General features: G+C 51.7%; 1 protein-coding gene across 5 annotated transcripts in view; it reads left to right on the top strand.

Moving 5' to 3' along the window:
* LRRC27 (leucine rich repeat containing 27) overlaps positions 1 to 13,724 on the top strand; it is a 36,588-nt gene that overhangs the window by 6,716 nt on the left and 16,148 nt on the right. For all 5 annotated transcript variants that reach the window (XM_041743644.1, XM_041743643.1, XM_041743645.1 and 2 more), the window contains 4 exons: positions 1,798 to 1,856; positions 8,949 to 9,101; positions 11,448 to 11,820; positions 12,774 to 12,968. In XM_041743644.1, coding sequence (XP_041599578.1) covers positions 1,798 to 1,856; positions 8,949 to 9,101; positions 11,448 to 11,820; positions 12,774 to 12,968 — 780 coding nt within the window. The remainder of the gene's footprint in view (positions 1 to 1,797; positions 1,857 to 8,948; positions 9,102 to 11,447; positions 11,821 to 12,773; positions 12,969 to 13,724) is intronic.

Here is a 13,724-nt window from a genome sequence, read left to right as displayed (position 1 = left end):
AAATGATTCACCTTCGTGTACGTCAAGAAAAGTTTAGTTCACAAAGTCCGTTCTTTTTTTTTTTTTTTTAAGATTTTTTTTATTTATTCATGAGAAACACAGAGAGAGAGAGGCAGAGACACAGGCAGAGGGAGAAGCAGGCTCCATGCAGGGAGCCGGATGTGGGACTCGATCTCGGGTCTCCAGGATCAGGCCCTGGGCTAAAGGCAGGTGCTAAACCGCTGAGCCACCCGGGCTGCCCCACAAAGTCCATTCTTTTAAAACTTCAAATAATAGGGAAAACCCAAGAGAGTAAACAGAAAGAAAATTGTCTGATCTTCAAGTCATCGGTTTTCCTTTGAAGTGGCCAATCCAAAAACCAAACTTAATTTAACTGGAATAATGGAACTCTCGGTCCCATGCCTGTGAAATCGTCTTCTTCCTTTCAAATCTTGGGGACCCCAGTCAGTTGTGATGTTGGACTTTAATTTTCTCACCGTCCAAAGTGAAATGAGGCTTGAGACGGTCTCCCTCTCCCCACAGCGTTGATTCCTTTGTGGGATTTGTAGGTGTGCTCGGCTGCTCCTGTCTCTTCCTTCGGGAGAGCTAAAGCCGGGGGACGCAGCTTGGACTCCATGCGGCCCCTCGGTCCCCCCGGTGGCTTCCTGGGGCTGCTCCGGGCAGCGAGAGAGGCGACGGCAGTGGGGCGCTTTGCTCCAGGGGTTTGCGAGGCCTTCCCCGCCGGGCAGGCAGCCGCCCCCGCGGGCCCTGGGCTGCGGTGTGGGTGTGCTGGCTGGAGACCGTCCCTGGCGGTGGAGTAGGACAGCGGATTCAACAATTCTCCCAAAGTCTTGGGGAGCCCAGGGTGATGCAGGTACAGGGGGCAGGGGTGGAAGGTCCCGCTCTGCGCCTGGACGCCCACCCTAGGCTGGAAGCGTGAGCCCCCGGGTCTCCTTATACCAGATTTCAGCTGGTGCTCACTAAAAAGTAAAGGAGAAAAAGAAACGTATTCTTAGTGTACGATACAGTCTTAAGAATTAAATGTGGAAAATGAAAGAAGCGTAAAAAGTAAAAGGGGCAAGATAGAATTTAACATGAGATGTTCATTTTTCCGTATCATCCAATTAGTAAGTTTCTGGCGGGCGCCCTGCATCCTCTCTCCATCTGTCTGTTTTGTGCGAGGTTTTTTGGGAGATGCTCCTGGGTGTTCGGGGGGAAGGGCTCTGGAGTCAACGGCTTAGAGAAATGCCCCTTGTACCACGTTTCCTTGAGGCCGCAGAGCCCTTCGCTGCGCGTTATCAGAAGGCTCCCGAGCATCTGGACCCGGGGAGACGTGTTCACAGAGCGTCTCAGTGTGGGAGCCCTCAGGGCACACTCGGGAAGCCTGGTGCGGGTGAGGACGTCGTGGGCCATTGGCGGTCCGAGCACCTGTCCCCGCCGTGGGGCCGCGTGGTCCGCAGCAGAGATTCAGCAACGCCCTGAGATCTCGTGCTTGTCCCGACCTGGGAGGGGGCGCTACTGGCCCTGGCGGGTGGAGACCAGGGTGCTGCTGAGCACCCCACAGGTGCGAGGCCGACCCCCCAGCAGAGAATCGCCCGGCCTTGGAGGTCAGTGCACTGAGGCCTGGCCCTCTGCTGAGACGTGGGGGAGGGTGGGGGGAAGGGGGCCACGTGCCGTCCGTGTGCAGCGAGCGTGTGCACCTGCACTCGAGTCCTCTCCTGAAAGAAGAGGCAAAGGAAGACATTTGATGGTGTCATTTTGGGATGGTCATTTCCTTTTTTGCTTTTTAAATGATATAATTTTTGTTTTGTTTTTAAGGCATTTGAAAACTTTGCTTTTAGAAAGAAATCCTATCAAGATGTTACCTGTGGAGCTGGGTAAGTGTTATCAAAAGGTGGCTTTAGGGAGGCCTGGGTGGCTCAGCGCTGAGCCTCTGCCTTTGGCCCAGGGTGTGATCCCAGGATCGAGTCCTGCATCGGGCTCCCTGCATGGAGCCTGCTTCTCCCTCTGTCTGTGTCTCTGCCTCTCTCTCTCTCTCTCTCTCTCTCTGTGTGTCTCTCATGAATAAATAAACTCTTTATAAAAAATTTTAAAAAATAAAATAAAAAGCTGGCTTTACAATGCTGCCTTTTTCGGTGCCCAGAACCTGTAGCGGAAACCTAAGGCAAGTCGTAGGGGGCGAGCTGGCTCGTATCTAGAACCCCTTCTCCTTCGTCCTTCCCGGGCTCTCGGGCAGCAGCTCGCGAGCGCTGTTAGTGCCGTAGTTTGTATTCCACGCAGAAAGTAGGACGGATGGACAGACGGACGGAGGCGGAGAAATAATCAAAGTGAAGGGCTCTGTCGCCGCGCACAGTGGCCAGGGCCCCAGGACCGGTGCGGCCTCCCGCGCCCGTGGACGGCCTCGCCGCCGCCCTCTCCCTGCAGCGTGTGTCGGCAGGGCCCTGCTTTCGACCTTGGCCTGAGTCGTAGCAGCGTGTGTTGCTGGTGACTCGCAGCTCCGGCTCACCACCGTGCTCCCGGGGGCCGTCCACGGGGACGGACAGGTGCAGCGTCCTCATTTCCCTTGGTCTTCCCTGCTGTGCGGAAGCAGGAGGCGACCCTCTCGGCTGTGCATCGGATCTGCTCTTTACTATCTGTGATTCTTTAGGTTTGATTTGCTGCTCTTTGTCCAGCCAGTGGAGCTGGAGGCTCAAGTGACCGTTTTAGACCTTTCCTTTCTAGTCTGTGCAGTCACGACTGTGTCTTCCCCCAGGCGCTGCCTTGGCTGCTCCCGCAAGCCGCAGCATGCAGCATCTTTGTCATCAGTGAGCTCAGGATATTTTGGGATGTTCACTGTGACCCGTGGGCTCTTTGTGTTTCGCTGGACTCACCGACAAGGGGAGACCTGTAATGCTCTTCCTTCTGTGGACGCTGTGTAACTTGTCTGGAACCTGCCCAGGTGTGCTCTGGCCCAGGATGTGTTCTCTCTGGTGTAAACACCCCCTGCGCACTGGGGAAACGTGTGTTCTCACGTTGCTACTTGGTGCGCTGTTGTAGGTAGAGTCCGGGCGGGTGGCTTAGTCACAGCGTTCAGACGACCTCCGTCCTCGCGTTGGTGTCCGTTTATGTCGTCAGCGCCTGGAGGAGTATGTGACAGTCTCCAACTGTGATTGTGCCTTTGTCTGCCTTTCGTTTTACATCTGTCAGCTTTTGCTTTCCGTAGTTGGATACTATGTTATTGGTTGAATACAAATTTGGGATTTTTTAAAATGTCTTCATGTTGTTTTTGTTACTCTGGCGTACGTAGTGGTGCCCCGCTGCGGTTCTCGTGCCCGCGCGCCGACGGCCAGCGACGTGGAGCTGTGTCATACGCTTTCTGGCCGTTCGGTGCGTACAGCGCGGCCTCTCCAACCTCCTTCTGCTCACTCTTTGCATGACCTATGTGTTCCCATTCTTTTATTTCCAACCTGACATTGCCAGTAGGAAGGATACAGTTAGGTTCACTCTTTTATCCAGTCCGGTAACCCCTGCCTTTTTTATTTATTTATTTTTAAAATTTATTTAAGGGAGAGAGAGTGTGTGCCTGTGTCTGTCTGTCTGTCTGCACGTGGGGCAGGGGTGGTGGACAGAGGGAGACGGAGGGAGACCAGCAGACTTCCTACTAAGCAGGGACCCTGAGGTGGGGCTCAATCCCAGGATCCTGGGATCGTGACCTGAGCTAAAATCAAGAATCAGCTGCTTCACTGACTGAGCCAGACAACCTCTGCCTTTTTTTTTTTCTTTTTTAAGATCTTATTAAAAAAGAAATATTTTATTTTATTTATTCGGGGGGGGGGGGCAGAGACTCAGGCAGAGGAGAAAGAGGAGAAGCAGGCTCCATGCAGGAAGCCCGACGTGGGACTCGATCCCGGGACTCCAGGATCACACCCTGATGCGAAGGCAGGCGCCAACCACTGAGCCACCCAGGGATCCCCCAACCTCTGCCTTTTAATGGAAGTATTTAGACTGTTAAATGTAATACAATTTTTTAGGTTTTTATTTAAATTCTAGTTGCTTAACATATATGGCAAAATTATTTTCAGGAGTAGAATTTGGTGACTCATGACTTATTCACAGCACCCAGTGCTCACCACAACTAGGGCCCACTGTAATACCCATCACCTACTTAACTGTCCCCCGCCCCCGCCCCTCCATCAGCCCTCAGTGTGTCCCCGTAGCTAAGAGTCTCTTCTGGTTTGTCTCCCCGACCGTGTTCACCAGCTCTGTTTCCTAAATTCTGTAGGGCTGTCATTTGACGGCTTGTTTTCTGTTCGTTTCATTTGTTTTTTTCCTCTGTTCCTGCTTTCCAGTAACTTTGTGTCAATTGGATATTCCTGAGACTCGTATTTTAATTTTTATATTGACTTTTTAGCTATTCTTCTTACATTCCTTTAGTGGTTTAACGGTCGCTCTCAGGGTTAAAATGTGCACCCTAGAGTAGCACTGTACCAATATCACAGGAGATGGGACTGCCCACTGGGCGTGCGGGACCACTCTCCAGCCCACCTTACGCTCTACTTGGCCTACGTACGATGATGTCTACGTAGGTTATAAACCCACAATACAGACTTACAGTCTTTGCTTCTAGGAGTCACTTACTTTGAAAGACGTTGAAAGGAAAAAAGTCTTTTATGTTTGCTTAATATGTAGCATTCCTGGGGTCTCCTCCCTCTCTCCTGAAGGTCCAGCTTTCCATTTGATACTGTTTTCCTTCAGCCTGAAGAACTTCTCTTCAAAATTCTTAAAATTAGTCTAGTGGCAAAGAATTCTTTTAATTTTTATGTTTCTGGAAATGCCTTTATTTTGCCTTAATCCCTTTTAAAAAAAAAAGATTTATATATTTGTCTGTCTGAGACAGACAGACTCCCCGCTGAGCTTGGAGCCGGACACAAGGCTCGATCCCAGGACCCTGAGTTGATGACCGGAGCCGAAACCCAGAGTCAGCTGCTCAACCTACTGGGCCACACAGGTGCCTCTGTTTGCCTTAATTCTTAAAGGAGGGCAGCCCGGGTGGCGCAGCGGTTTAGCGCCGCCTGCAGCCCAGGGTGTGATCCTGGAGACCCGGGATGGAGACCCGGGATCGAGTCCCACGTCGGGCTCCCTGCATGGAGCCTGCTTCTCCCTCTGCCTGTGTCTCTGCCTCTCTCTCTCTCTGTGTCTCTCATCAATAAATAAATAAAATCTTTTAAAAAAACATTCGTAAAGGATATTGCTGATCTAGAAATACAGGTTGGATTTTTTTCATCCAGGACTTTAAAGAAGTACCACTCTCCCCAGGCCTCAGAGGTCATTCATTCTTTGTTCTCCTTTATGAACTGTGTTGATTGGTTTGGTTACTTTCAAGATTTTTCTATATCTTTGCTTTTCAGCAGTTTGACTATGAGGTACCCAGCTGTGGTTTTCTTTGTACTTATCCTCCTTGTAGTTTGTTGAATTTTTCTTTTTTTTAGTTTTTTGTTTGTTTTTTTGTTTGTTGAATTTATTCAATTTTTAAATTCCACGTCTGTTGCCAAATTTGGGAAATATTTTAGTCATTAAGCCTTCAGATATTTTTCTGCACCTGTTCTCTCTTTTTACCTGTGTGTTAGAACTTTCGTTGTTGTTCTACAGATCACTGACCTTCTTTTACATTTTATTTTATTTTATTTTTATTTTTTTTAAAGATTTTATTTATTTATTCATAGACACACAGAGAGAGAGGCAGAGACACAGGCAGAGGGAGAAGCAGGCTCCATGCAGGGAGCCCGACGTGGGACCCGATCCCGGGTCCCCAGGATCACACCCCAGGCTGTAGGCGGTGCCAAACCGCTGCGCCACCGGGTCTGCCCTACATTTTAAAAAGTATATTTTAAAAAGTCATTTTTCTGGTCTTCAGGGAAGATAGATCGACATCTTCAAGTTTATGAGTCTTTCCTGTCATCTCCAATTGGCTGTGAAAATTGCCTAGTAATTTTTTTCAGCTACTGTGTTTCCAGTCTTAGAATTTTCATATTTTAACAGTTTTTACTTTTCTACTGTTCTCATTTTTTTTCATTTGATATAAACATATCTTTTAAATAATTTTTTAGATTATATCTTAGACCTTGTGATACATTGTAGAGATTCTAGATTCTGTTATATTCTTCTTTAGAGTATTGGTTTTTTTAATAATTAGGTAGTTCAGTTGAGAGGACTAGGGCTCCAGACTGTGTCCGGCAGTGGGCTCCAGCTGTGGCCCTGCTGTTTGCCGCCTGTCCTGTGCGTGGGAAGGTCAGGGCGTGCCGTGGGTGTGTGTGCAGAACATTGCCCCGAGCCAGAGGGCTCCCTCTGCGGCCCCCTTGTCCCTGGAGCCCACGGCTTCACTGCTGAGCTGCTGTGTGGTGGCCCTGCAGTGTGTCCCCTGCACTGCACGTCGTGACGGCCGCGTGGGGCCGGCGTGGCGCCCTCCGGGGCCTTCCCGCAGGCCGAAAGCCATAGGGATACCGCGTGTCACCCGCCCTCTGGCTTCTGCCTGCCTCACGTTTCTGTCTGCCCGCGGGTGGTTCATTCTGGGCCCATTTTCTGCAAACCGGTTATCTGCGGGCGCCTGGCCGGGAGTGGAGCTGCTGCACCCTGGGGGCCACACTGCCCACCCCCCCCGTGCCTGCCGTGGGTAGCACCCCCCGGACACTTCCCTGCACGGCCTCGGCCAGCACCCCCCTGCCTCTCGTGCGGTGGTTTTCATAGATTTTGCTTTTACATCTTGCTGCAAATCCAGCAGACGCTAAACTGTCGGTATTTATTTATATTTTATTACGTGTTTATCCTTCATTTCTCAAAGTTCCTCGCTCCCATCTGCGATGACTGACGGTCTTGGTCTGAATATCTCTCTTTAGTATTATCATTTAGTCGTTTGGTGATGAATTTTTCAAGTTTGATTTTCTAAAAAGGCATCTTTACTTTTCCATCATTTTTGAAGAATATGTGGCTGAGTAAAGGAACCCAGATTTCAGAGATGTTTTCACTACTTTAAAAATGTCTTTATTGAAAGAAAAAATGTCTGTGTTGTCTTCTGGCTTCTAGCCTCTGTTGAAAAGTCACCTGTCAGTCTTAATGTTTTTTTTATTTTTAAGTGATGCATCTCTTTGGTCTGGCTGCTTAAAATTCCTCTCTTCATGTTTGATTTTTAGCAGTTTGTCTGCGATGCGCCTGGGTGTGGCTTTCTTTGTATTGACTTTATTCTTTGTATTGACGGAGCTTCTGGAGCTTCTGGAATCTGTTTACTGATAACGTTCATCAGATTTGGCAAATCCCTGGCTATCGGCGTTATTTCCCTGGACCCGGCTTCTTTCTCCCTCTGCTCTCCTCCTCCAGGTACATGGACGTTGGGGTTTTGCTTCTGCCCCATGTGCCTCGAGTATGCGCTTCTCTTCCTGTCCCCTTTTCTCCTTGTCCCAGTTTGTCCCAGTCTGTGTTATTTTCTGTTAACTTGACTTTGAGTTGGCAGGTTCCGTCTCCTGCTGCTCAACTCATTCCTCATTCAGTTGAGTGGTTGTCCGCGGGCCCTGCGATGGTGGGTGCAGCGGGTTGGGGGGGCAGGGGGCGTTAAATGACTCTTTCAGCTTGTGACTTGCTGCAGCCAGCTGCGGTGCCCCCCCCCCTCCCCGCATCAGCTGGGAATGTCTTCGTTCCGTCTGTATTTCTGCAGGACAGTTTTGGTAGATTCAGGGCACCTGAATCTGAGTTTGAATATGGTGTTCCCTGTCCTTTGACCAAAGTCACTCTCCTTGTGCCCTTGTTTCTCTTGCTCTGTTTTTAAGATCATTTATGTTTCTTTGCCTTTCAGTGGTTTTGATGTTTCTGAGCGTGATTGCCTTTGGCTTATCTTACTTGGTTGTTGAACGTCCTGGATGCCCCACTGCTGTGGGTCACACGCTGGGGCGCATTTGCGTGGTGTCCTCACGGAGCGCTCTGCTCACCCCTCTCGTCCTCTGGGGCTCTCGCCGCGTTTCCGCGGGTCAGCGTACGTGCTGCTGCTCCACAGGCCTCTGACGCGGTCCTGATTTCATCGTTCTTCTCTCTCTTCATTGGATCAGATACTTTTTATTTCCAGTTCACTTGTCTCTTCTGTCATCTTGTATCTGCTCTTGGGTCCCCTTTGGTGGAATTCTCATCCTGGTCTTTGTAATTTCTTTCCTTTTCTTTTTTTTTTTTTAATTCCATTTATTTATTTGAGAGACAGCAAGAGGGAGAGAGACAGAGACAGAGAAAGTGGGCACGAGCGGAGTGAGCGGCAGAGGCAGAGGGAGAAGCAGACGCCCCGCTGCCAGGGAGCCCGACATGGGACTCCACCCCAGGACCCCGGGATCGTGACCTGAGCTCAAGGCGGACGCTTCACCGACGGGGCCCCCCGGGCGCCGCCCGGTCTCTAATTTCAACTCTAGAACTGCTATTTGGTTCTTTCTTATAACTTCTGTTTTTGTTGACATTCTATGCTTATTGAGTCATTTTACTATGTTTTTCCTTAATTATTTAAACATGGTTTTCTTCATTCCTTTGAACATATGTGTGATTGTTGAAGTTTTTGTTGCTTACTGCGACGTCTGAGCCGACTTGAGGACAGTTTCTGGTGACTGCTTGTTTCCTGAGTGTGGGTCACAGGTTCCTTTTAGGATTTTTGTCACTGCAAATAGGCATTTTAGATAATATAGCAGGTTTGTATTCTGATTTTTGCCAGAGGGCTGTTAGTGCTGCTTCTATTCATTTTATTTTTATTTATTTACTTTTGTAACTAGCCTGGTCTTAATCTGTGGGATCTGCCTTCCCTGAAGACCTTTTTTTCCAAGCAAATCGCAGACATCTGTTCTGTTATTCAGACAAAATTTTCAGTAGGGTCTTTTTTTTTTTTCTTTAATGTGCAAAAATAGTATTCTCTCCCTGTTTCATTCCACGGAAGAGTGTGTGAAGTTCTGGGTTCTTCCTCTCCTTCACAGGGAACGTGACCACCCTGAAAGCCCTGAACCTGAGACACTGCCCTCTGGAGTTCCCTGCTCCACTCGTTGTGCAGAAGGGACTGGGCGCTATCCTGGCCTTCCTGCAGATCTATGCCGCCCAACGCTCTGCGCCCCAGGATTTAACTTCTCCAGGTTTGTGGGACAATTACTACAGGACTCTGCATTAGAACTGAAGTTAGTGCTTGTTAAAACCAGGACCTGGGGAGGCTGTCTCCTTACTGATGTCACAGGAATGCACAGGGGCCTCGCGTGTCCTCTGCTGGACTCACACCGTGTTCTGGTGTCCGTGCCCACGTGTCAGAGCTGTCTTTCTTGTTTCTGTGTTCTTGGGTTTGCATTCTCAGGGCCCATTATAGAGCCTATCTAGGGTGGATTTTGGTAAAAACTCTGTGGGATAAATCAGATAAAACTGTCCTCACCACCAAGCCACCTTCAGGCACAGCAAGCACAGCAGAAGGCCCTTACTCCTGGGGAAGGAGCAGTGGCTTCGGCACTTTTTTGGTGGGTGCTCACTAAACATTTGATCCCAAGTTTTCAACGTATGGACCAGCCAGCCAGGTGTTCTCACATGCTCATGATAGAATCTAATCGTGAATGCGCACCGTAGCTACACTTAGACAAAGTAGAGATAAAAGAGAATTGTAATGGCTCACAAAAATTAAATAGTCTGGAAATTTACTTCAACGTATCTAAATGTTTACTACTTAAAATATAATTTCTAGAATTGAGGAAATGCATATATTTGAAACAGCCACGATAGTTATCTATGTGATATTAAAGTGTGTAAATAATTAAGTCCATCTGAGTAAATGTAAGGGACATCCAGAGTGGTTAGGAAGTGCTGCTGTGCCTAAATCATCTTTATCCTAAATCCAAACAAACGGCCCCGGAATGCATAATTTTAAACGTTGGTTATAATTGCAAAGTGTCTTAGTTTGTGTTTTGCAGAAGCAGCTCCTAAGTCAGGAGTCAAGGGCCAGTGGTTGATTGGGGAGGTGACCCCAGGGGGCGGCGTGGAGGCTGAGTGGAGGGAGATAGGGAGAAGGAGGGAGCCATCAGGGGTGAGGAATCAGGCAGGGGTGCCCTGGACGCCAGCGTGGGCCTGCTGGGTGCTGCGTGAAGCAGGTGAAGCCCCACCAGGCCTCAGTGGTCACACTGAGCCTCTCAGGTGTTAATTACCACATGGACCAGGCCAGGACCTGGCTGTCACAAGGTCCCCGGGGGTCCATGTGCACGTTGACATTTGTGAAGGGCTACCTGAACACAGGCCCCTGCGGTCACGCTGCAGCGCGGCGAGGGGGTGGGCATGCGTGCTCCAGCAGCAGCCATGCTTGGAATGCACGGCTTCCCCTGGGGCTGGCCCCACGGTTCTCCAGCCCGGCAGGCTGGCCTTCACGTGCCAGAGGAAACGCCCAGGCACAGACACGCAGCTGCCCGTGGAAGAGGCCGGCTCGCGCTGGGACGGTGAAGGTGAAGGCCAAGGGCGTGTGGCAGCGCCAGCAGTCAGCTCCAAGCATCTGTTTTGTCTGCTGCCAACCTGTTACTGCAAATCGTGAATTTCCTTGTTTCCCAAAGAATATACTAGCTTTATCTCTTAAGTGCGGATCAAAATCCAGTGCCATCACTCAGAGGATGCCAACGTGCAGAGTGTCTCTATTTCAAGTTTGAACCTACAGCCAAAAAGGAGTCTATGTCGGCATGACCTGTGACCTAATTCTGCCCTGGGGGTGCTGCAGGAGGTGGGGTGGCTCGTGCAGGGCCAGTCCGCCGAGGGGACATTTGAGCCTAGTCCTAAAGGCAAGAACGTTCCTGGCCCATTTTCTTTCAGGTAATTTACCCAGATATACAAATGTTTAAAGTCCACAAAAGTATTGTCAAACAAAAACAGTAGGGATATGGGCTAAAAATTGATCAGAAATAAAGATATTAAAAGATCTAGGATAAGGAGGAAACAGAAAAGTATTTTTATTTGCATAGATTTATATGGAGTGTGAGGGCCGCAGGGCAGAGGGAGACGGTCCCCCCCCACCCTCTCTGCAGAGGGAGACGGTCCCCCCACCACCCTCTCTGCAGAGGGACACTGTCCCCCCCCAGGCCCTCTCTGCAGAGGAAGACTGTCCCCTCCCTCCCCAGGCCCATTCTGCAGAGGGAGACTGTCCCCCCCCTGGCCCTCTCTGCAGAGGGAGACTGTCCCCCCCCCAGGCCCTCTCTGCAGAGGGAGACAGTCCCCTCCGCCCCCAGGCCCTCTCTGCAGAAGGACACTGTCCCCTCCCTCCCCAGGCCCATTCTGCAGAGGGAGACTGTCCCCCCCCGGCCCTCTCTGCAGAGGGAGACTGTCCCCCCCCTCTCTGCCAGGGCTGCTGGACATGGGACTGCCCCCCCCCCCCCTCTGCCAGGGCTGCTGGTCACTGGGTTTGTTTGATTCTGGGGAGCCGGTGTTGGAGGACGGTCAACTGAAATGCCGTTTTATCCTACCAGTGATTTCACCAGTTCCAACGATGAACCTAAGTCTGCTGCCACAGCCCTTGTCGGGTTTATCCCAAGAAGGTGTGCCTGACAAAGACATCATTAATTCTCAGGATCAAGAGGGGATGTTAAAAGAAAAGGCAAACTTTTTCCCACCCATCGAAAAGCTAGACCTGAGTGAGCTCAGAAATTCCACCGACTCCCCAGAAGACTGGCCGAGTGAGGAAGAGATCAAGCGCTTTTGGAAGTTGAGGCAGGAGATCGTTGAGAACGATCAAGCAGTAGTGCTTGAAAACCAGCTCTTACCAGTGGAATTACCTCCACATCTCAAGGCAGCATTAAACGCAAAGGAGAAAGAACATTCCAACCCAAGACACGTTTCCAGGTAGAACTTGGAAGCCATGTGTATTTTCTTGATCCTTCCGAGGCTGTGATGTTACTTTGCAGATGTCAGGTCTTTCCAGATGTCAGGCGGGCCCTTGCCAGCATTTACTGTGCAACGTGTGCTAAGCGTGGCTTCGGATTGTTACCCAGAGCGGGGACCCCACGGGGGGGATCACACAAGAGAAAGCCCCCGAGTGTGTGTGTTAGGTGCATGTATGGTGTCACACATGTGTGGTGTGCACACCCGTGTGTGGGTATAAGTGCAAAGAAGAGATTTCCTGGTGAATATAGGTCAGACATTCACGAGGGGGGCCATGCCATTCCAGGGGGACAGAAATTGGCTCCTGGGGTGCATGGAATCCTCGTGGTTGCTCTGGTTCGTGGCACCGCTCTGTGGACACCAGGGACACGTGTCCAGCGTGTCTGAGGGGGTCCAGCTTCGTGGAGGGACAGCTTGGAAGAGTCGGTCTGAGAGGCCAGGGCCGGGCCGCACTGAAAAGGAGACGGGAAACTTGCATTTATTGCATGACAGGTGTTCAGGAGTTTCTTTCACCTGTTCTGAGGCTTGAAAATTCTTGAAATTAAAAAAAAAAAAAGTAAAGTACCATTGAACGATGATAACGGTCAACGAAAGTACTAGAAGCACACAGTGCCGGTGTCCACCGTGGCGCAGCAGTGACCTCAGCCAGGCCTGTCCCACGCCGGCCGTGCAGAGCCCTCTCCCTCCCCATCCTCCCTCCCCCCTCCTCCCTCCCCGTGTCTCATGATCGAGGCTGGGTGCTTGCCCCTGGCACTGCAGTCCCATCGGTGTTTCAGACTCCGGGCCGCCCGTAGCCTCCACAGGCAGGAGCCCCGGGTGCGGGGCGCTGGGAACGCACAGGTCTCGGGCTTCCGTGGGTGTCCACCATCTGCCCCGTTGGCTCCGCTTGTACGAGCTGCGTGTTTGTGTTCTAGCGAGTGCTATCCGAGGGGGAGTGTCCATCGCAGGGGCCGTGATGGTAGAAGGAAGATGCCCTCCCTCCGGAGCATCCTGCCTGCCCTGGCACCGTCGCAGCGAGCAGCGCTTCCCCCCAGGAGGCCCCCCGAGAGCAGGGCCGGGGCCCTCCAGGAGCGCCGGGAGAAGCAGGCCATGATGGAGCAGCGGAGGAGGTGAGAGCTCCCCTGCCAGGACTCAGGGCCGGGCCTGCTGCTGTGACATTTCTGGGGAAGGGGCTGTTTTTGTTTCATTTGGAAGCTGACCAGCTGCTCTTGGTCCGGCCTCTTCTCAGGCCGTGTGGGCGCGGGCCTCGGCCGTCATTCGTTGTTCGGGGTCCGCTCCACTCCACCTGCCTTCTTTCTTGACTTTCCTCTGACTCCTTGTTCTTCTCCACCGCCTCTTCCCCTCCCAATCACCTGGCTCACAAGTCGTTTCTAAGGAAAGTTACGTGCTACCGGCGTGTGCGCGGTGGGCTCCTGGCCCCCTGGTTGGCTGCGCTGCTGACCCCACAGGAGCCTGGCTGGGGCCTGTCCTGCAGCTCCCTGCCCACCTGTCTCTGCCGAGCCCCAGGAGGCCATCCAGCGTGGACCGCAGCCCCGGCACCCCAGGGCCCCTCACCTTCTGGCTGGGTTTGCCGGCAGGGAGACGGAGGGCAGGCCCTTCATCACCCCCCAATCCCCCCTGTGAGTCCACCCGGGGCCCTCCTCCCGGGACTTGGGGCGGCTGCAGCCCCTGTTCCAGCCCAGGGCTCCTGCTCTGTCCCTGGGGCCGTGTGCTGTTCCCCTTGTGAATAAACCCTCCTCGATCCTGAGATGATCCCACGTGAGGCCCGGGTGGGGACAGCCTGCTCCAAGCACAGTGTGGCAGTGGTACGCCTGCACCGTCCCCGCTCCACTCGGGCCATCTCCTGGGGTCCGATCCCTTCTGTG

The sequence above is a fragment of the Vulpes lagopus genome, chromosome 2, assembly GCF_018345385.1.
Source record: "Vulpes lagopus strain Blue_001 chromosome 2, ASM1834538v1, whole genome shotgun sequence".
NCBI lineage: Eukaryota > Metazoa > Chordata > Mammalia > Carnivora > Canidae > Vulpes > Vulpes lagopus.
This window is presented reverse-complemented; position numbering and strand designations above follow the sequence as displayed.